This window comes from Poecile atricapillus, chromosome Z, assembly GCF_030490865.1.
Source record: "Poecile atricapillus isolate bPoeAtr1 chromosome Z, bPoeAtr1.hap1, whole genome shotgun sequence".
Lineage (NCBI taxonomy): Eukaryota > Metazoa > Chordata > Aves > Passeriformes > Paridae > Poecile > Poecile atricapillus.
Genome location: NC_081289.1, coordinates 20,755,852 through 20,780,030, shown reverse-complemented (window position 1 = coordinate 20,780,030; position 24,179 = coordinate 20,755,852). Strand labels below are relative to the sequence as shown.

General features: G+C 40.0%; 1 protein-coding gene across 1 annotated transcript in view; it reads left to right on the top strand.

Annotated features, from left to right (window-relative positions):
• Positions 1 to 207: 207 nt before the first annotated feature.
• Positions 208 to 24,179, top strand: part of LOC131573494 (UPF0606 protein KIAA1549-like) — a 141,080-nt gene continuing 117,108 nt past the window's right edge. The window contains exon 1 of the mRNA XM_058827499.1: positions 208 to 474. Within this exon, the coding sequence (XP_058683482.1) occupies positions 363 to 474 (112 nt within the window). The 5' untranslated portion in view covers positions 208 to 362. The remainder of the gene's footprint in view (positions 475 to 24,179) is intronic.

The window sequence follows — 24,179 nt, the reverse complement described above, 5'->3', positions numbered from 1 at the left end:
ACTGCCGCCACGGCCGCCTTCTCACACGTGAAGGGCCGTAGCCGCCCCGCCGAGGAGCCCCGCTACCCCGCGGTGCGAGGACCTCCCCTCCGCCTGCCCTCCGGGCGCCGAGCCGCACCGCTCGCCCCCGCACCGCCGCTCTTGGGAGGCGCCGCGGCGCTACCCCCGTGAACGCTCCCCACGGGGTGGGCGTGGGGAAGGGTGGGTGCTGCGGCGGCCTCCCGTCCGCGGGCGTCCCAGCCCAGCCGGCGGTGGATGCGGCCGGGAGGAGCCGCCGAGCCCGCCCAGCCCTTCCAGCCCCCCGCGGGGGGGACGCGGGGGCCGCCGCGATGACTTGACGCCGGGCCGGGCCGTGCCGTGCCATGGAGGGGATGACACGCTTCGTGGTGGCCGCGTCGCGGTGGCGGCCGGCGCTGCCCGCCCTGCTGCCGCTGCTGCTCGCCGTGCCGGCGCTGCGGGGCTCTCCCGCCGCAGGTAAGGGAACAAAGAGGGCCCGGGGGGCAGGTGTGCGGGGCCGGGGCCGTGCCGGGAGCGGGGCGGTGCGGGGGGCGGCAGCGCCGGTAACAATGCGGCGGTGCCGGCGGGCGGGGGCCGGCGCGGCGCTCCGCCAGAAAAGGCGCGCATTGTTCGCAGCCAGACCGTGGACGCTCCGGTGCGGGGCCGCGGCAGCCCCCAGGCTCAGGGGCTGGGACCCGACCCGGGAAAGAGAAACAGAGAAGCGGTGCGGGAACAAAGGGGGCACCCGGCGTTTCGGGCTTGTAGGGTGTCCTGTGCCTGGCAGGGGTCACCCCGCGTTGTGGCCTCAGCGCCCGGGGCGTCTGGAGGTGCCCCGTGTCGGGCTGCGGTAGCACCTGCGGGGTACGTACGGGGCAGCCTGGCTCTCCTTCACCTTTCGAGTGAGGAGGCATTGGGAGCCTCTCAAAAAGCTCAGTACGACTTTCCGAGCACCGCCGTGGTGTGACTTGTGTGTGGAGAGAACGGTTCGGGCTTCAGAGGGTGGTGTATTCAGTAGGTGTTTCTGAAAAACCATGAATCAGTGACCCCTTTTTTTCCTCTCGTCTTTTCTCTTGTGGCTCTCGGTATCAAAATTAGTCTGTAGTTAAGCATATAGTTTAATCACAAAAATATCTCATTTGGTTCTGGTCCCATAGCACTTCTTGGTTCATCTTTAATACTTATAATCGTTAACAACTATAATTTCATGGAAAGATACAGTTTTGCTGTGATTAAGTTTTCTTGTTGGTAGATAACAGGTATAAAATACTACATTTTAATCAACATCAGAAAGTTGTTGATAAGTGGCAAGAAGTGATAAGAACCTTCAGCAACCTGTTTCATGAAGCGGACCAACTTGTGTTGACTCTTTTGTTCAAACACAGGAATTGTGGTGATTATTGCTGGGTGCTTAAGAACCCTTGGTGTTATAAAACATGCTTATCTCTTTATAATAATCCTTTATTCCCCTTCAGAAAATAGTTTGTGTTTTGGAGGTAACTAGTAAGCTTTTTAGGGAAGTTATGCTCTCCTCCAGCTCCCATCGTAGCCTGTGAGAGATGTTCCATTCCAGGCTATATGAAAATTGATAGTTCACAGTAAACTCGAGTGATTTTTCTTAAATAGATTAGGTTTTGCATACAAGTAGAAGGCAAAGCACTAGGTTCCTAAGTTGGAAATTTACTTGTGTTTTTCTGCATCTGAGAATGGCTGGGTTTCTTCTGTGCTTTAATAGTAAGTCAGTGAAGGCTCTTGTTTGTTTCTGATACATAGTAGCTTTTAATTAAACATGGCTGTGAATTTCTGTAAACATTTGTGTGATTATTGTGCATGCTTGTATAACTTAAAAACAGCAGTAGAAATATTATGTAACTCAGCCAATGTTTGAGCTGCTGGAAAAGCGGACTCAGAGACAACAGATCTTGCCCAAAGCGACTTTCCTGCTCAGTCTAGGGCAGGAACCTTTAAGCTGTTTTGATTTGAGAGTCCTCTATGTTTTCAGTTTCCACTGGGCATGTGAATCACGTGCAGTGAACTTGAGGATACTAAGAGTAAACTTGATCTTCAGAGGATGCTTTTTTATTGGCATCTCAGAAATGGTCCATTGATTGCAGAGATTTAAAGTTTGCAGGTTGAAGAGAACAGGGATGTTTTATTACTTTTTTTTAAGGTGAAATGCTTTATTTAAAAGCAAGACAGGAGTCTGATTTTTCTGTCTGGGGCCCATAAGGTTTAGAAAACAGTCTTTATCAGAATCTTGTCTTTAGTCTTGAAGTGTTTGGATGGTGTAATGGGTGGTGTGAAACAGAAGAGCTGTGTACTGACCAAATGCTGTCGAATTGGGCAGCATTCAGTTAACTGATCAACAGATTTACAACTCCTGTAAATCTCTCTAGGGTGCAGTTCATTTGCCTTTCAGTGCCATATGGTCTTTACCAGTCTGGGGACAGCAAGAGCAAACTCCTACAGCTCTGAGTTACACAGAAGAGACATACAGTAAGAGTGGAATGGCTGCTTACTTGCAGTTGATATAGCAAAGACAATACTTAAGAAAATTTTGTAGTTAAACAGCTTGGGTTTTGGAATGCTTTATCCAGCTCCCACGAAAGTCACATGTCGCTGAATCAGGGCTTCAGCTTCCCCAGTTAAGCAGATGCTGAACTCGTAGTATGTGGTTGGACTGCCAGAGTGCTAAAGGTAGTTTGGCTTTTGAGCACCTCAGTGATGCAGAGCCTTGGTCAGGCTATTTGAATGTCTTGCTGCTCAGCACAGGCTGTGTTTTTGCTTCTGTTCCATTGCACAATCTGTGCAACTCGCGCACCGACAATCAGGATTTATCTTGTCTCACTGTGGTGTTTTCATGAGAGGGAGGAGAACTTTGTGTTGTGGACTCTGAAAAGACTGCGGTGAGTCTCCTCAGAGACTCGGGGACCAAAGGCAAGTTGTGGAGGTCAGGCAGGGAATCAGATGTAGCTGTCTTATGGGACAGTTGCAGGATATTGTTTATTCAACTTAATTGCATTAGTCTGTTGCAAACACTTGAGTTGGCATCATGTCTCTTGTGGCCAGTTGAGCTTGTCAAGCTTGCTTCCAGTTCATTTTTACAGAAGACCCATATGGTTGGAGGATTCTCTTTATGACTGCTTTCTATGCTGTGCTAGCTTTATTTATGTCAGCCTCGTGTCTACAAGCTACTCTTGTAGTCCTGCCAGAGGAAATGTGTTTTTTGTTTGCACGTTCTTTCAAGAAGTAAGAATGCTAAAAAAGCTAGTGGACAGTGCAGCTTTTTGTTCAGTGGTGTCTGTCTGTGAATGCTTTTTGTGAAGCAAGGTCTCAGACTTCTCAGACAGGGCTGGGACTTGAAATACAGCATGACTTCAGCAAAGCAGGCTTTAACAGTTTTGACCTACCTTAGGTGACAGATTTCAGGAAATGGGCACATTAAAGAGCACTGACTCTTGCTGCAGCACAAATCCTTTCCAAGAAGTCTTGGGAAGCTGGTGATTGAAGTAAATGGTGGGTTCTGACATCCCTGTTCTTGCTTGTCAGTTCAGAATGCGTGTGCGTGTGTGGGAGTTGCTTGGGAGAGAAAGGAAGCAGAAAAGACTTCTTAATAATACAGTCTCACTTCAGCTGTGGGAGACATGGCTTTTCTTCATTTGAAAGTAAATCTGTTTGTGGCTGATGTCCTAAACTACCAGAGAGTCTCCAGCTCTGCCCATTGTGGCAGACAGTATGAATAACACTGGTTGTGTAAGAGTTATTATGGATGATGTCTTTAAGTACCAGTGTCTCTCCAGCCTGGCCTGTTGTGGCATACAGCATGATGAATGCTAATTGCGTAAAAGTTATTAATTTCAGTGTGTCCTGGGAGCCTGAGTATAAGGAAAAAAAGCTGCAAGGAAATGGTTATCTTTTAAATCTTGTCTTAGAATCCCATAGTTTAGTAAAACAGTAGCATTAAATAAACTTTTTTATGCAGACAATTTCTGCTTTGGTTAATGTATAAGAATCTTGTTCTCATGGAGTCCTTGTAAGTGTGGGCAGTTTTTCACTCTGGAGTTACGTGATATGACGCCTTTCTATTTATCTTGAAAAGTCGTAAATTTCTATGCTTTTCTGCAGTGATTGCCAAACACACATGAGCTCAATAACAAATTTGGTTGATACTCCCTATATGTACTGTTTTCAGCTGTTGATGTTACTGGAGACAGCTGTTTTAGAAGACTAAGAGAAAACCTTTTGTAAGAGCAATGCATTAGTGTTGTCTAACTTTTTTCCTAACACGTGAGATTAGGGGAAAAAAAAAATAAAATTGACCATCAGTACTCACATCACTCATTCCTCAGTGTAATTAATGGCATGTAAAATTCCCAAATAAATATTGGAAAATGGGCCTGATTGTGCTAGATCTTACTTAAGCTGTAAGATGTTATAAGAAGTGTCTAAGAAATATTTTTGCTTTGCAGTGGAGTTGAGAACAAACTTAAATATTTCAATAGAAATTTTGTAAAGTATGCATTTAGCTATGGGCTGAAGCTTTTTCTTCTTTGCAAAATACTAGTTAAAAGAGTTCAGCTGCTTCTGATCTTGAGGCAAGAGGAAAACAATGGCTTCTGCTTTGAGTTCTGCCAGCTTCTTTTCTGAACAACTTTAATACCCTTATGCTTTGGAGCATGCAGTTAAACTTTGCTGGATTGTATCTGCTCTGAAGGGGATGTTTTGTCCACTCCAGCTTTGAAAGTGATTTTTCTTTTTTGAAATCTTGTAATGACTGAATTATATAGATATGGCTGTGATAGAGAAGATGACTTTTTTTTTTTTTTGTCAGCTGAAGCTTGAATATGGCCTATTCTTGTGGGACCCCATCTACCTGTCAGTACTGACCAGATGTATGTGTGTTGCCTGGGCAGATGTACTCAGCACTCTTCCCATAGCCCAAAATGTTACGTGAAAGATTGGACTTTGCTGTGAAAATCTAGGTAAACTGCTTTAGAAGTGAGACTGGATTGAGCTTCAGGACTGAGAACTGGACACCTGCCTGCTGTGTGTTTAAAGATATGTGTCTGCTATGTAATGCTTTACTTTCTTTAGGGTGTCTTCGGCATCTGTCTTCTGGTGCACTGTTGTGTGGTGGTCTTTGATTGCATCAGGCCCAAGAGGGCAAACAGAAAGATGGCTTTAGAAGGTAGCCAACATGGGACTTAGGTTTAGTTTGGAGTAAGGGTCTGAGGATCTTTCCAGTCAATCTTCTGCTTGTTGATGTGATATGTCCAGAAACCTGGAAGTTGTAGGAGGGGAAGAGGCACAAACTGCAAGAGGGTTTGTCAGATGAAAGAAACTGGAACTGGCAGGGCACAAAGAGTAGGATGCAGGACAGTGTGAAATAGGTCTATAGATGAGGGAAGCTGCAATGCAGAAATTAATCCTAGATGAAGCAAGCAATGCAGTCTGGTAGTAGGATAACTGCACTGGGAAACACAGATGGACTGGGTTTAAAAAAGGAAAATAAGCGTCAAAAAAATAGTGTTGAAAGGATGAATCAGAAGTGGGGAAGACAAGGTACTGGGACAAGACTGGAGGAGATGTGACCAAAAGCATCAAGCTTGTAATTTAGGAATGGGAAAATGTGTGCCTGCTGCTCTGGGACACTTCCTTCAGAATCTGGCACAGAATTCAGGGCTTCAGTGTTGGTCCTTTTTCCCTCTTAGCCAGAAGCATGATAATCTGCTGCTGCTCCTTGGAGCAGTTCATGAATGTGCATGAATCAGCCTTGTGACAGAAGTGTTTTTCTAAGTTTGTTTTAAGAACTGAAAAAAATCCTCCACAGAAATTGTAACGGCTTATGAAAACTGCAGAGGCAAAAAATCAGCAAGTTGGAAATATTGACATTAAAATAACCTATTAACCCACAGAGTTTTAAACTTCTATACCTGTAAGCTGTTGTACAGCTGTGCTCATGTGGTCACGAAGTGTGTATTCATGTAGACAATATTTATAGCTGTAGAGGCACCTGCATCTAACTATCTGCATGTGCGCACACCTACCTACAGAAGAGATCTTCGTTGTGCTCAGTGACTGATCCTGCTCTGGGGGAAAAATGGGGAGCTGGATAGCAAATGAAGAAGTTATCTGCAGGACTTTTGCTCCTTTTGTAGCAGATGTCTGAAGGTGTGACATGAAGGGAGGACAGGGAAGTTTGAGTAAAGGTTTCACTGTTAATGTAATTAAATGCTGTCCTAGACAATTGAGTTGTGTTGCTGTTGCAGTTTCAGTGATGCTCAAGTTGCTTAAACCAAGCTTCCCACAGGTGGTTACTAGCTGTGTGTGTTCCACATTTACTGGATGTCAGACCTCTGGGATCTGTGTTGCAGAAATGCTGAGTGCTTCCAGCTGCCAAAGAAGTCAGGGGAAGCTGTTCTTAAATAGATGTTGTGTCTGAAATTCTAAATACTGATTAATGTTTCAAATTAGGCTCTCAGAATTTGACCTTATTCCTTAGTTTCACCGTTTGTAAAATGTGATTTCTCAGATGCAGTTCCTCATTGGATTTTCAAGATCCTAAGGAATGTCCAGATGCAATAACAGTGAGCAAAAGAGTTGATCAGAAAACCAAACTTTTGTCTGGAGAACAGTAAAGATGCATTAGATGATAAACCAGTCTGCAGAACTTGACTCTACAGAAAACAAGTGTAAGAAATACGCTAGTTGTAAGCAAATAGAAAGTAACAATGGTGGTGTAACATGATGTATTTACCATAGTAAGACTTTTTAAGTGAGTTAACTAGCTTTAGAGGTAGGAAGATGCACTATGCTGTATCAAATTGCAGTAGGATTTTGATGTTGAGGTTTTTTATAAATCAAATATTCTTTAAAAGAAATCATGGTTACTGATGTTTGCTCACTTTGAGTTTTAGCAGTTTCAGTTTACATCCCTTGCCTGTTTGCTCTTAATCTGCAAACTGTTTTCTAATCCTTTTAGTCCTTTTCCATTCTCCCCTCTGATTTAGAGAGGCTACTCTTTTATGAATTAATATCCTGTATAGAATTTTGATTTGGCTTTAGCCATCTGATCGAGACAGCATGTCAGGACTTGTGGTTTGAAATAGATAAGGGGCTAAAATTCACCCGCAAGTAAGGGGAAGAGGAGAGAGAAATGGTGGAAACACAGTAAATCAAGGGCCTGAAATCCATGCTTTTCAGTAAGAAACATGCATAGTAGTGTCATACTGAAGGACTTGAAAACCTGCATAGCTCTAGGATGGGGACTAGACAATGCAGTAGTGTTGTATTAAGGGGGCTGGTGTTTATCAGGGATCGTGGACAGAATGGGATTCCACAGGATCACCGTAGTGCTGGACCTCGTGAGCACTTTGGTTTTGAACTTGGGCATATCCTGTGTATTTATCTCATTTATTTTCTTCAGTAGCAGAAGAGCTCCAGCTGGAATGTGCCTAGTAAAAAGGGCCTTGTCCTTCAAGGAAGAGACAGGCTACTAGAGACAGTTGCCTTAGCAGAACTGTTGGGACCATCTAATCTAGAAAACATGCCAGGTGCACAGGACTTTATTCAAACAAATAAAAGATTAAACATAAAGGAAAGTGTAATAAATAGGTGTTTATGTTGAATAAGAAAAGAAGACTTTATTCAAGTGGACGAGACAGATTTTCTAATTGCTGATCTTTTTTAACAGTGGGGATAATGAAACCGTGAATTGCATGGTTTGGGGCAATAGTGTAATGTATCACTGAAGTTGACAGATGAGCTTGTATAATGATCTAACAGAAGAGGTATGTGATAACAGTGATATGAAATACTTTGCAGCTCTGTTTTTGTGAGATACTACAAATAATAAATAACAATATTATTCATTACTGAGAACTTTGGTGTACTGATCAAGTGAAGAAACGATCTGTGTTTTTTATGTTGGTTGATTTTTAGGATTAACATTTTTTAAGGTTTCAGAGAACATTTTGTAATCTTTGCAAAATGGTTAGTACCTTTGTTATCCATAGTACTAACAGGCAGGATGAACACACTAACTTTGTAAGTTGCTCTCCATGCAAGTTCAGTTTGTGAAGCATTTTAGAATGCTGCACAGGTTATCACTGTGACAACAGCTACAAGTGGTATGGATGTGAGTCTGCATGTCTTTATTCATCAACTGAATTGTTACTAGCATTTTTATATCACAGAGGTGGGATAGAGAGAGGCAGTATTGTGCTCAAAACACTTCATTGCTGTTTCTATGAAATGTCTAGTTGGAAAAGCTGGGAGCTTCTTCATCTTGGCGCTGGATGTAGGATTTGCCCTCGTCCTTAGCAAAGGGAGTGATGGTGCAAGCAAGAGGTCCTAAGGGGATGCAAGACAGTTGTGAGACTGGGCAAACAAATGGCACCAGACCAAATCCTTCAGTTGCCATGTTCTGTGTGCTGCTGGCTGTGGGTCTGTGTCAAAGGGAGAAGACAAATCTTTGGTTCTTCAGTAGCTGAGAGACATGGAGTCTCTCACCTGGTATCCTATCAGCAGGACTGTCCAGGTCAGAGCTGTGAGTTTGCTGGGCTCGGCTCAGGTGTGTGCAGTTCCCAGCTCTGCAGTGTGTTCTGACAAAGCTTTTCTGGACAGTTAAGGCAGTGTGGAGCTGTCTTTGTGCCCTCTGTTTGAAATTGGATGGTGTGGCAGGGTGAGAACAAGGGGTGACACAAACTTTGGTCAGGAGGATACTGAAATAAGGAACAGCAGGGACGACACTGGGGCTGGAGCTGTGGTAAGAGTGGGTGAAATTTGATTAGGGTATCGATAATGGAAGGCTGAGTTATGAAGTCTTGTGGTAAGTGGAGGGCTTCTTTATGTTCCAGATTTGGAGAGGTTTTTGTGGCTGCCCTGCTTGCTTTAGAGCTTGCCTTAGAGCTGTGGAGAAGAGAGTTATCTAAATAAGTACCCAGCCTCAGTTTTAATAGAAAGCTTTCAGATGTCTGGTAGGATAAATTTGAGAATTCTATATGCACATGACAGGTAGATAGTACAGGTAAAGATCTTATTTCTTCAGTACTATTGATACAATTTACAGATTTTATTTTCAGCCTTTTTTTTTCTTAATTCACACCCTGTTGGACTGAATTTGTTATTGAATCTTTTGATACTGAATAAGGAAGTTAAACTGGTATAAATTCTTACAAGAGAAGAAGGATCTCCCTTTTTTGCTCCCCAGCTAGTAGTGTATTGAACTAGTTTGTGGAGAATCTCTAAAGTTCTTTCCTCATTTAAAGGCAGTTGTTTGATGCAGTAGGGTGGTGGGGAGAGCATTTATTCTTCTAGTTGGGTGTAACTTGATTAGATGTTGAGCCTGTCTCACCTTTTCCTGTGGCTGGTAATTCTGTTGTAAATAAATTCCTCCTCATGTATGCAGATTGCAGTGAGCACTGCTCAGCCACAAAGCCACAACGATACAGCTGAGCATTACTTGGAGACAAAGCTCCAAGCATTTATGTAGCAGACCCCTCTGGGCTAGTATCAGGTTACTTTCTGAATGGGAGACAGACGGTTGTTTGTCAGCTACACTGGATTCTGGTTGGGTAACTTCTCCAGTGGTGGCTGTATTTAAAACTGAAGCTGCTGCTTAATTGGGACTAATTGTGTGATATATTAGGATAGAAATTGCACGTCACAGAACAAAATCCTGATCTAGAGCAGAAGTCTGGTTTGAAGATGTTTTCAATTAAAATCTGTCAGTGACCTTACTTCCTGTGCTTATGGTGAAAGATGAAACAGATTTGGGCTTCCAGCCATTGACATGCAATTTTTAGTAAATGTAATCTGTTCCATTCTGAAAGAACTAAAAAATATCATTTTTCTTTGTCTTTTCAGAGTACATGTGCTTTTTATAGTAACTTGTTAAAAAAATTACGTAAGTGCTTATCAGTGTGGTAATCAAAGTTTTCTCGAGAAATATTTTATCCAATATTAAAACAAGCAAGGAAGTTTCAAGAAAATAAATTGTATTAGTCTGTTTACTTTGTTTGCCTCTGTGAGTTGTTACTTTGCTGCTTCTACCACAACCACATTCTTAAAACTGTAAAATTTGTCAGAAAGATTAGGAAAGCTGAGGAATGTGAAATGAAAGTAAAGCCAGTTTCTTTCTTTTTGAATTGACTGGATTCCAAGCAGACGGTGTCACTTGAAGGTATAATCTTCTTAACTCCTGGGAGTATTAGAAACTCAGAAACAAAACTGAATATAATTTCTGTACTGATGTATTCTTATGATTCTTTAGAATTTACTGCTGATATTTACCATGTATGAAGTTTAAGCAGAGCAGTCAGGTGAAGACATGTCTAGAAACCTGAAAGAGATTTTTTCAGATTTTTTTCTAAAATAACACTCAAATGACGGTTTTGATGTATTTTTTTAACGAGCCAAAGCCATCATTGAAACATGCTATTAATGTGTGAAATTGCACTAACAATTTAGAATGGTTGTACTGTTTTCTATTTGGAAATAAAACTCAGCCCTTGAAGAACAGAGTGCCGACTTATGTTGGATCACATATTCAGTAAAAACATCTACGTGACTTAGGTAAGATACTTCAGAAATATTCCCCAGTACTTTCCTTCATTCCTAAATAGTATCAGCCTTGGAGGCCACATCTAAAACTTAAATGTTTATATGATGTTAAATAGCTTTCTAGATATTTCCGAAAGCAGAAATAAGTATTTTACATCTTCCAAATGCAGGTGCAAGACTTAATATGCTTTATGAAGCCAAGTATGCTGAATTGAGTGAATACTTACAGCTCCTACTTGCACTTCTCACAATCAGAAATTACATTTCTAATGATTTAGTGGACTTAGGGGTTTATGAAAATGTATTTTGAGATTTTATGCTTTTAGTTTTGAGAGAGCTGGAAAAATTGAGAATAAAATAGCAGCTATTTGGATTCTTCACTGTGCAGATAAATTCTTATGGATGGAATTATTTGTAGGAGGACAGGTGAAAAGCACAGGTGCATGTTAAGTATAGTTTGTCATAGACAGGGAAAGCAACCACCCATAACAGCAGGTGTTTGTGAAACACTCATATAGGCTGAGGCATGTTGTGCTGGGTTATGTTTATAATGCATTAACGTGTGTGTGTTACGGTTTGTTTTGGGGGCTTCCCCCTCCCTTGGGAGATAAGGGAAAATATTAAATCAGGTACTTTATTTTCATGACTAAGCAGTGCATAAAGGTTGAAGACTATCTGTGTTTGGCTGTATGAGCTCTCCCAAAGTTTAATTGGAACCACTGTCTCAAATTCTGTTTCTATTGAGCTCACCTCAGGAGCTACCTCATACAGTAACCTGATAAGAGTTTGGTAATTCTACAGTGCCTTCCTGAAATTTCTTTTACTGCAGTGGGAAGGAGCATGAACACAGTCTGTCAGGAAAGAACAGGGAGCCGTGTGAAGTTCATGGGATGGCAAACCCCAGTGACTAAAGCTCCCTTTGGACTGTCTCTAAAACCTGCAGTGTATTTATTGTGCTAACTTTAGTGTGGTTCATCTTGCTTGGAGACTTTGTAAGACCGTAAGTTTGTTAATGCTTCCTGATTTGTTTCTGCAGTGTAAGAGAAATGGCATTATTGTGTCCTTTGTAACTTCTGGGACTGGATTCCTTACTGCTTCAAAACTATTGAGGCAGGGATTTCATCTGTCTCATCCAGTCTAAAGAACATAGTCTTTAAATTTGAGCTGTTGTCTCAAGCCAGGTGGAAAATATTGAAGTAGAAGTTTTATTTGAAACCTAAATATTTTTAAAGAACATTTAGGGTTTTGGTTTTTTGTTTTTTGTGGTTTTTTTGGGTGTTTTTTTCCTGATTTGCTTTCATGACGAATATCAAAGCCAATGGAATGTGTTATTAACAATAAATGATGTGCATGTCTCAAACTCCTGTTCACAGTATCTTGAGGGAACAGGTGGGGGTTTTCCTCAATGTGTAAGAGATTTTTTTATATTAAGCAGTTGAAAAGGACATGCTAAGTGTATTTTGTTTTTAATTAAACACACATGTTCATGCAGAAATTGTTCAGTAGCCATGTAATTGAGTTGAGTAGTATGACTTATAATGATGTAGTCTCTGATAGTCATATCAATAGTCTATTTGCCATCCAAAAAATATTGCAGGCTTCCTCATACCATTCTCTGTTGGTGTTTATGGAAAATGGCACATTTCTAAATAAAAATCATGTTTTGGTAAGTGGGCTGTTCATGAAGCAATAAATTTCTATTTTAAATAAGTAAACCCTCTAGATTTTCCTGTTTTTACACATTACAGCAGATGTTATGTATATTTAATTAGAAGACAGCAGTAATAGTCAAAGCTAGTCTTTTGAGCTCAGCCTTGTTTCATATCAACGTTTTATGTTTGTCTGGAATGTTGAATTGTCATAAAATGTGCCTATTCAGATAGATACGCAAGACCAAGAGATTTTTGCTACACAAATGTGGTAATATGGTTTCTTCTAACCAATATAGTAAACTTCAATTCCTTTTTTTTTCCTTTTTTTTTTTTTTTTAAGAAAAGGCTTTTATGGGATGTTTATTTGCACAAACTTTCCCCTCTATGCTTACCTCAATGCTTATCTTATTTCCCTTCATATATTCTATCCTATTTGCTACATCTTGTATCTTAGGGGGAAAGTTGCAGGGAGTTCCATTTTACCTCTTACTGAAGACCAGGAGAAATTACTTGATTCCATCTTGTGTTGGTTTTTGCATTCTGCATACTTCTTCCAAGCTCTTAACAGTAGAATTTGTGAGGCATGGGTGGGGTTTTTTTTTTATTGGGAAAGGGAATACTAGGAAAAAAGGGGAGGAGAAAGAAGGAGTGCAGTCTCTTGCCAGACATGAATGATTCAATTTAAGATGTTTCTATTACTTCTGCCTTGTCTCTTAAAGTTGTTTTTGGGTTTTTTGTATGGTTGTTGTATAGGCTATATTTGTTTTAAAGTACTTTATTGTGATATTTTTAGTTTTGATTCTGCCTTTATCCCTTTAAATGGGATAGATCTTAAAACCCTGAATAGAGCACAGTCATGCAAACAATTGTATTGGCACCTCGGAGTGCAGCAATGAGTATCAGGGGACAGAAGGGAGCGGCAAGAACCTTTCAAAACACAGCTGCCACTGACAGAATGGCACCATGGCTCTCTTTTACTCTGAAATGAATTTGTTAAGGAGCAACTGAATTTGAACTTGCTTGGTCTTAAATAGCCTCTCCTATTGAGAAACCTTCATTTTCACAGCAATTCCTTCCTTGTTTGAGCTGCATAACTTACTAGTAATTTTTATGAATTGTTGGTCTTTCTGGAAGTCTTATCGGCTGAAAGGGAAGTGGAGCTTTGTTCAACTCAGAGTACATAGTAAAAATCTTTTTCTTGAGGGAAACCTTCTTATCAATGATTGAATTAAAATGTCTTCTTGGTCCTCAGTAATATAATTTGTATGGAAAGTTTAAGCTCCATAAATTGTCTGTATAAAGAATTTTCCCTTTTCTAACTGACAGGTATAGAGAGTCGGTCTTCTTGCTAATGCCTTTTAGTACATCCTTTCTGACAGTTGATGCCTTCTGTTTTAGCCTGGCTTCAACAGTTGCCCTAGCCTGAGAATTATTTACTGTTCAGTCCCCATGAGATAGTTCCTTTCTTCACACTGTTTCTGCATGTGCTCTCCCTGTGCAGCCTCACTGGCCGAGAGCTTTGCCAACATCTCGGCTTCCCTCCATCTGCTTGCTGCCCTGAGCAACAGCACTGCTCCTGCCTTGTGGTCCTGGAGGACTAGCTGGGCCACTGGCTGAACCAGTGCTGCTCTTGCATCTTTGGCTCTCTTCAATTTCTATACACGCAGTTATCAAACAGGAAACCACCTCATAGTTACACCTACGTTACTGTGTGTGCAAATCAGGCCATTGCTAGAAATTTGTTCTGGTTTAACGAGCCAAGCTTGTCAGTAGGGCAGCAGACACATGCCTGGGTGTTCTGAGGTGAATCAAACACATCTTTAGAGATCTCAGTGCTCCTCATTCAGCAAGCTAGGCTGTCCAGGACCACTTGAAAAGAAAATTTTGGGCAGATATAAAGAAAGTAGTGTGAATTTGTGGGACCCAATGTGAAGTGGTAAAGGTCTAGCATCTGACTGAAATCAGGTATTCTGTCATACATCGTGCTGTCTGCCTACTACTGCTTAAGATGTTTTCTGCATCATCCAAGAGAGAGCAAGATTCCAATTAGTGAGCTTCAGCTTTAAGTAGGTAGTGGAAACGTTTGTTTTCCTGCCTGACTCAATGTTACCATGTGAGAGACAGGATTTGAAAACACTGTCAATAGTGGAGACAAAATATTTTGTAATGAACGCACTCATCAATTCCAGCAGACTTTCACAGAGATTTTTCAGCAGGATCTTGCTGGCAGTGGCTGCTGGTGGCAACTTTCCTGTGAGCAGAAGAGTTGAATTAATGGTGTGGGACAGCAGGGACAGTGACAGGCAGAATGGTGCATTTCAGCTCTCAGCCCCTTCTGATGGAAATGAATGTATTTTACAACTGAAAATGCATGAGTCTTCCTGAAGGTTGTGATAGTGTGGAGGGCTGGGAGCAGAAAAGAATGCTGAAATATTGTGGAGAAAAAGATAAGCCATCATGTTGCTCACTATAGTGTAAATGGTTTTTATTTTTGTCTTTGTGGTCTTTTTAAAACCAAATGATGCAAAACTCAGTATTTTGTTTAATTTGTGTGTTGGCTTAATGATGGAACAGTGTCTTGGGGAGAGGAAGCCTCATCAGAAGAAAGCTAATAAAAGTGAGTTATTTGAGGCAGTGCATATTGTAGGTCACATTAGAGAGACTTGAGTTAAACTGAAAGTGTTGCCTATGTGGTTTCTTTATAATGATTTAAATATCATCACATGGATATAAAATGTTAAAAATTCTAAAGAATCTCTGGCACCCAATTTAAAAAAAAAATCACGATTGCAGTTCTCGGTGGTACCTAAAATGGAGGAGGACTTTTTTTGCCAGAATAGGCTTTATTTGAAAAACAGGCTTCTGGATACACCTCCATAATGGTGTAAAAAATTCAGACCTTTTGCTGTTTTCCATAGTTAGCTTCAGTACTAAAATTTTGTGCTGCCACTAAGAACTAATGCAGGAAAATTTTCCACAGGTATATATTTAAACATAGAAGCCCAGTCAAATTTCATTTGATTCACACTGAAAATTTTCATGGGTTCTGTTCAGTAAGTATTTGAAGATCAGTAAAAGGTGTTTCTCTTTCCATACTGTCTGGTGGTGTAGACTTTGAGATACTCAGGGAAATGTGGACATCTCTCATGATGCTGACTCTAGCAGATTTAGGCTCTAATTAGGGCTGGTTTATGTAAACTAGTTTGGGAACTGACAAGTTCTCAGTTTTCTCATCCCCTGCAGAGAAAGGAAGGGAAAAAAAGCAGCCCTCAAGGCTCAAGAGCACTATACAAATCTGAACATGCTGACATTTTAAAGAAAACTGCAAGTGTTGGAAATGCCAAGGTTTATTAATTTTTTGCGAGTTAGATGGACTTCAGTTGAACCTTTTTTGCAGTAAAGGAAACACCAAAAAGAGTCTTTGCTGAGAAGTGGTACTGTAGTGAATATTCAGATGTTCATAGCTTTTTAAATTTTTTTTAATCCCTGACATGTTCCTGTATCCGTTGTAGAAATAGTGATGCATGACACAAAATTGAGGAAGGGGTAAGAATTTATGAGCACAAGAATTATGGCACAAGCTTTATGTGGTGAAGTGCTTTTCATCGGTCACTTAAGTTCTACAGAGCAGGCATGAAAGTAAGGATGCTATGAGATGTCCCAAATGTTTGGTGAAAAAATGGTATCAGTAGCTTATCTTTTAATATACAGATTTTTCTTCTTTCTAGACCAAGCTTGAGTCAAAAACACAGGTGCCGACTTTTCATATAAACTTCATTCTTCTGTCAGCACCATCAATTTATGGTACCCACCATATAGATGCTGACATGCTACTTTTTAGAGGCTTAATGTCTTGGGAGTGAAGTTTTGGCCTGGTTAAATACAGAAGTTTCCTTCACTTTACTTATAGTTTATGATGAGATTAACTCTCCAAGCAATGTTATTTACCTCAGAAATCCTCAAAATGAAATAATCTCCAGTATATTATCCATCTTAGAGCCCGTGGAAACTGTCTTCCGTGCAAAGGTCTGGTGTCTTTATTGAACTGGATATTACTTTTCATTAATGTATCTGATACATATATTGAAATGCTTCTCAATTAAGGGGAGAAGGCAGTGTTTCTAAAATCCTCTAGCTTGTAAGTGTACTGGATAAGAGGGCAGGAATGGTAGAAGAAATTAAACATTTTGTTAATTGGCTTAACTTACTAGAAAGTGCATGGACTGCACTTGAATCTTGGCATTACGATAAAAAATGGTAAATATTTTCAGTTGTGTGGCTTGGGCTATTTTAGATCCCTAGTGACAGAGGAAGGAAGGCTCTTTTTTTTTTTTTTTTTCTTTTTCCTAACTTGTTTAACACCCTACTTTAGAGATTTTATTCCCCAGTAACAGAAGTTGATAGGAAAAAACGATGGTGAGGAGAAGGAAGGAATCCTGTGCAGGTCTCTGTTGGCATTATCCAATTTAATATTTGCTGTGAGAAGCAATTCTTAACTATGTTAAATGAAAGATACCACAAACATTTTCATTTACCACAACTGGATTATTGATAGTGAGAAACATTACTGAGTGTGTTTGCCCTTCTGTTCTTCAGCTGCGGGGAGAGGAGCATTCCGTTTTTAGGCTACAACGGCATCTGCATTTGTATTAAAGTGGTTTTAGCCCAGCTTAATGAATGAACAATTTAATATTTAGAAGTAGATCCTCTTGTTTTACGACTATGGAAAGACCTACTGTTGCAGCTCCACCAGTTTCTGCGAGATTAATCCTTGGGTAGTGTTTTACAGGAGGTGTTCTGTGCATTGTCATTTACGGTGTTGCTGCATTCTGTCATGAGCTATTACAAACTATCACACCAAGTACCAGGCCAGAGCACGATAAATGTAGGACACGGCTTTGAAAACATGAGAGGGATGTTGCTGGTTTAGGGTTCATTAAGTGTGTCAGAGATGTTGGTTTGCCTGCAGTGTGAAAGAGTCTTCAGATGACTTTCTGGATTGCAGAGATGTTATTGGGAGTGGGGAATAATGTGGCTTCCACAAGTCCTTAAAATGTACTCCACAAACATGTATCTGTTGTGATAAGGTATTAGCTTTAGGTAAAAAAGCTTATTAAAGCCATTTGTTTAAAGAGGCAATGGAACAGACATCAGCATGGTATACCAAGCTTTGTTCACTAATATTTTGAATAAAATATGTGTAGGAAATTTCATTGGGTTTTTTTATTGTGGGTAGATTTTTGTATGAGTACCACAGAGAGACTGAATTGATTTCTCTAGAGGTAACAGTGAAGTTCTGTATTGATAAGACGGCAAAAACTTCTGAAAACCAGTTGTGGGGCTGGAGGGGGAAGAGTTTGGTGGGCTGTTGAAGAGGAGCTCACTGTGCAGTGGTGTGGTTGGGAAAACAGTTTAAATGTATGAGTGGAAGCTGGGAAGTTTTCCCACCTGTATGTCAGCTGTGTGTTAGCTACAAATGTCAACTACTCAGGAAGGATGTTGATTGACTAAGTGGGAATGGTTCAGAGAATATCCCTGTGATGCTTTGGAAAGGATGTTTCCAGGTGAAAATGTCAAAAATAGCAGCCTAGTTACTGTGCTCTAGAAACAATAGAGATGTGACTTAATTTCTGTGTTGTGGAAAATATTAATTCTGTAGTGGAAGGGCTCTTGGACCAGATAGGAGAGATTTTCAGGGAAAAATTGAGAGATTTTCTGGGGGGAAACTGGAGCTAAGGAACATTAGAGTGGAAATTACAAGATTGGTAACAATGAGGAATAATTATCTGTAGAGCAAGTTACTGTGTTGGAAACTTTCAAAAGCAAGAGTTAATTTAGGCAAGATTTATGAACAAATTAGGCCAGAGATGGGGATGGAAGATCACATTGTCACTTTCTGTCCTTATAAACCTCTGGCTATGTGTTGTAAAAGAGTGACATTATGGAGTCTAATCATGTAGCATGGAATGTAATTGTCCTTTCCCTTGACTCCAGTCACCTCTGCTGAGATAAATGACAAAACCTGCTCCAACCAAGAGCATGTGATGTTGCTTGTGTTTGCCTCCCTTGGCTGGGATTTAGAGGAGACTGATGAAAAGTTTTAGTGGTTTGGAAACATTCAGTTGTGTACCAAAAAACATCAAGATGGTAATGAATTGTGCTAAACTTACAGGGCGGGATGTCGAAGCATAACATGCAATTTGATAAATAAAACTTTGGTTTATGTAACAGTTTGCAGTGTCATTCAGGAGCATACAGTGTTCTGGAGAGTGACAAGGCATGACATGGATGCTGGTGGTGCTGTGGCCCCCTCAGCAGTGGGGAGCTGGGGCTGAGCTCAGTCCCTACCACCCAGGCTGCCTGTGCCTCTCCCTTTTTTCCGGGAGGTGCCAGAGAGGAGTAGAGGTGTTACACAGACTCTTGTGTACCCATGCCGGGAAGGGTTCTGTGGGTGTAGAAGCAGATGGTTGTGTTTGGATGATATTCTGAATTTCCATGGAGAGGCAAGAAGAAAGAAAGAAAGGAAAAGAAGTCTCGGAGTCAACTTTTCCACCAAACGAGAAATTCCCCAGAGATGTGTGCCACCGCAAGTAAGAGGTAGCTCTAGAAATAAAACTGGAAGTCGACCAGACAACACCACTTTCTTCCCTTACTAGAAGAGTGACTCTTCTATAGCAAAAGTTTAATTTGCTTGGAATATTTGTAGTATTTCTTTAAAAAAACAAGGTTTATGTGTTACTGGCCAGTACTATTTGTAGAAGTGTATTTTGCGCACTGGCAACTGTTAGTGTGCACGGAGTGGTGAAGCTGGAGTGAGTAGAGCTGGCACTTTATAGCAATGGAAACTTATTAATAAATAATTCAGGGCAGCACTATGGAAGCTGATATCTGTGGTGAACAATCTCAATCATTTTAATGATTCTCTTTTGCTTCATTGCTCTGTTAGCCATTTAACAGGAGTATTTGTCATTTTAATCCATGATTGGAGGGGGACAGCAACATTTCACTGGTTTTGTGCGGTTTTCAGCTGTGACCTTTAAGGTCTCTGCAAAGTTAAATGGTAGCTTAGGGCCTTGCTGTGCTCTTATGAGGACAGTCCTATTCATCTTGTAGCTGCTATGCTGAAGTTGGCATCATCTGACCTGGACCCTTCAGACCAATCTTATTTACTGTTTGCTAGCTGAACTAGTCTGTGTTTGTTCAGCTCAGTTGTTTACTGATGAATATCTACCGTGTTCAGAAATCCTTACTCAGTTTACTGCTCTACAGGCCATATGCAGTAGAACTATGACTCTTTTTAACTTGTAGACATCCAGTAGCTAGGAAAAGTTGGTGGTGATAGGCTTTTCCCTTCTGAGTTTGCTTTTGTGTGTGTTTTATGGTATTCCCCAGGAGACCGGGAAGTAATGGTTGAAAAATCTTGTAATGACTTCAGTGGGGTTTACAAATCCAGTTTTACACCAGATTTCAAACTTAGTGCAGTGGTTGACCAAGAAAAGCAGTGAGTGGGGAAAAGACCAGCTGAATGAAAGTGAGGCAACTTTTATGGCTTTTCCTTGGAGAAATGAATGTATCTTAAGAAGTGTTTTTTATTGCTGGTGCCCTTCATTCACAGTTGACAGGAAATCTGAACTCTGGGCAAGAGTGTAAAAAGTGGGAGGGGAAAGATGTGTGGTTGAACACAGGGCAGAGGAGGACAGACTTGAAAAAGGCATGGCAGATAAAGGTGGCACAAGAACAAAAAGAGCAACAAAAGAAAGAACAGAGAATAAAAATAGCATCTTCAAAACCAGTTTGTCTAGGAATCTGTATTCCCTTGAAACTAAATTAAAAGCCTCCATTTCTATAGGTAGTAGTACATTTCAGTAAAATTATTCAAAAGCTCCACTCCCACACCCAAATACATTAATGTACAAGAATTGTCTGACAAAAAATATTGCCATTCATAGGAGCATTTGATGAGAAAAACTGCCAGTGTGGAAGAAACCAATTTAAGTCTGTGTCTCTTCCATTTATCTTGAAATTACAAAGAACTTAATTGTCAGTTAAAACTTGACAAACTTTTAAAGGTATATGGTGTGTTCATGACTTGGTGAAACTTGAATTCCTGCTAAAGTGAGGGCTGTAACTTATGTTGCAATATGTTTTTGCATACAGAACATCATATTCTAAAGTAATGTAAATTCATGGAATATATATGATTTAAAGATCTGTGGTGTTGAGATGAATGATGGCACTTCCATGGATGTGGGGGCAAAGTTTTCAAGCAAGTGTTTAGATGAAATTCTTGAGCGAAAGTTTTCAAGCCTTGCGTGGTCACAAGGAGGAGAATGTTGACTTTCATCCGTCAGCTGCAAATTTCTTAAAGCAGGGTTGTGATTCCACTTTGTCGTTTCTATTCCTGCTACTGTAAAGGTTCAGATTAATTTCTGAAAAGAGTTCTAGGAGGAGATAATATTTTACCAGCAAAGCTTTAATTCCCAGAGAGTGTTAGAAGTGTTTTAAAAAACAGTTTAAAAGCACCATGTGTTTTGATAACATACCAATCTATTTTGATGTCCGAGGCTGTGTGTTTAGCGTGCTTTATCCACATGGCAGATCCTGAAATCTGTTCCTGCATTACTCCTGTCTCTGCTGTTTTGTAGAAAAGGTCAAATTAATTCTTGTTACTCATAACTAACAGAGCAAGCCTGTAGTATTCTCTTCTTTCTCTTATGATTTATTCTAGTTTTGTGCAATTTAATGCAGTATGAATACAGTTGTTTCCAAGTATTTGTCCAGTTTTTTTTAAAAAACTTATCTATACTCTTTGGACTCAACATCTTATGGCATTGGGTTTCATAATTTCATTATGTTTGGGGGGAATTTGATGTCTTGCTCTTAAACTTACTCTAGTTGGTACCTTTACTGACTTTTTTAACAATTTATTCTTAAACATTGTAATTTTTAAATTCGTTACATCTGTCCTGCTTGTGGCTGTAGAAGCCTCATTCTCATCATTTCACTTCTGTTGTCTCTTCTCTAGTCTGAAAAATTTTACAATGGAGCCAGCCTGTACCTACGCTTTATCCTTAATTTTCTCTGTGACACCTCTGTTTCTCTGTGCTTTTCTGGGGGTGATAATTATAACTGTGCAGCACTTGAGATGAGATCACAATGTTTGCATATAGTGTGGCATAATACATTTCTGTTCTCATTCTCTGCTCCTTTCCTAGGAGTCTTTAGTATTCTGCTTTGTGTCTTTGATTTCTGATGAGCACTAAATGGACATTTTGAATTTCTGGTGGATCATACTTTACAATCTCTTTTCCTAAATGAGGAGTAGCTAACTTGAGCTTATTGTTGCATCTGTAGGTAGGGTTGTTTATCTTCCTTTCTATATTTTGCCTTCACCAATCTTGTATTTTACTTAACCTGATATAGACCCATGGCATTGGAAGAGCCTTCCACTGTTTTTTAGCATCAGTTTTCAGTTGGGACTTTCCTGAAACACTGTTGGCAAATGGTGCCAACGTTACATCTTTGCTCCTAATGGCATTTTGTGGACATGTAGCATTGTAGCTGCACCTCTGCTGGAAATATTTTTGCATTCTAAAGCTTTTAATTGGTTCCTGATGACACCTTGAACTTACTCCATAGTAGTTAAATTTAAGAGTTTTGACTAAGAGCCCTGCTAAAGACTCTGAAAATCCAGTTAAAATTGTTTCAGCTGGATTAAGAATGTGTACAGACTGCTCTTCATAGTACTGTCACTGACAAGTGAGAGACAATTTACTTCTACTAAAATTATTTGGGAGCCTCTGAGATTACAGCTATTAACTTTTTGACAGGTCATTGTCCCTAGTCCATCTGTGCAACACAATTAGGTAACAGATCCAAGACAGAAATGTTGATGGACTATAGAGAACTCTATTCTCTAGAACCCATCAGCTCAAACAAGAGTAATCTTTAAGTGTAATAAAGATTACATTCAAAAAGTAGGTGTTTTTGGAGGTACTCTCAGGATGAGCTTAGGGGCTTCTGTCTGCTGTCAGTAAAAACCCAACTCCAAGAGGAGGCTGTGTGTCATTGTTATACACCCAGCATTTGGGTCTGTAGACAGAGCACCTTGTGAGATTTACTTTCAAAGTGTTTGGCTGCTATCAATGGAAGGAAAAGTAATTTTACTTATTCTTTTGGCTTTCTTGGGGATCAGCAACCATTTACTAATGTTTTATTTTTCGGTTTATCCTATTCCTATTTGCATTCAGTTGGTAAGCAATTTGGAATTACTTGTACCACTAGGAAAGATCTGTGTGAATGAAAATGTTTTAGTTTCCTCTTCTGTGTGTGTGTACAGCCATGAAACAAAAGAAGTGAAGAATCAGTACATTTATTATACCAGTTCTAAGGGGGCTGAGAATCTAGTTGAAATTACTTAAAAGTAAATAGCTGGACCTCAGGATACCATATGTATGTGAGCTCAGAGTATCCTATCATTGATTTTCTTGTGTTTCTCTAATATAAATATTTATCAGTGAACTTAAGGACTGTATGGTAGTAGGCAACATGACCCATAAATTTAAGATCCCACAAAATAAAGTTGTGTATGAAAACCCATAAATTTTCATCTAATTTTTTACTCATAGCTTAAAATCAAACAATTGTGTGAGTGTTTAATAACCTTCCAGTCTGTCCTCAAGCTGCTGAGTTGATGTGATTCATCAGATCATTCTAATTGGTGGATTTTCTCTTGTGAAATCTCTCTCTTAAAAGGGGGAGGGTATAGTTTCTGCAACTTTCGAGTGGGCTCTTGATATAGGAAACCCATTTATTTCAGATATATGCGTCATATGTGCATACATAGGATCCAAATCTTGCCAACTGTTGCTGTGGAGGAATTTTTAGGAGGAGGTATCGGGAAGCAGTGAAGCCATGATTTGTTGTCTGTTTCAGAATGATGTGCTTAACATTTTTGCATCATTATTAGATTAATTATTTTTGGCTATACATGGTTTCCTGTGGCCTTTGGAGTGGGGAGGTCTTGCTTATTCATGTAGCTGCAGTTAGCAACCAAAACTTGTGGAAGGCTTGCTGCAGGTGTGAAGGCAAGTAGTGGATTGTCATGACCAAGTAGCTAGAGGTATTCCAAAGGTGAAGACTGTATGCCAAGCATTTTTTAAAATTGTGTAATAATCTACTCTATACACTCTAATAATCTCAGTCATGAAGGCACCAGAAAGGTTGCTGAAAAGACTGAATGTTTTCATTGTCAAGGCCACTTATGAACAAGGTCACATACAATAAACTTAGTTGTCACTTTCATGTGTTCTTGCTTATTAACAAAGATTGAGAGCAGTATAAATGGTAGCCAACTCTCCTCTTGAAATCCGCAGAGGAAGTTATGTTCAGGGTCATATAATTTCCTTATAAACCATACACAATATCCCAACTAATGTTTACAATCTGTGCAGATGACAGCAGTCTGATAAGCCATGCAGCTGGCTAAGGCAGGCTTTTATTTCACTTAGGGCTTTTAAATTAAGTCTGACTATAGAGTTTGTGGCTTGATGCTGTATAGACAGCTGAAACTAGGAATTCGTTGTTTTCCTTGGAAGTACTTGATATACAGAGTTCTCAGTTTCTGTTTTCCTTGTCATATTTGCTAATTGAGAAGAATTTTACTTTTTTTTGAGATGCCAGACAATGTAAGAAAATGTGTGATCATGTCAAAGTTCTTTTCTTTTCTGACTCATACTTGTATGATGGAGAAGACTGGCAGTAAGAAAACACTTGACACATTAAGTTCATTTAAAAAACTTGACTTGCAATACACTGACTATTGTTTTCTGAAAATAATTTGCATATTGAATGTTTTTTTGGTTGTGATCTTGGTTGTTTTTTTAGTATCTTTGCATTCATGCACAGTTTTGCAGAACCTGTCTGTATAAAACTCAAATTTTAGTTTCTGGAAACTTATATAATACATGA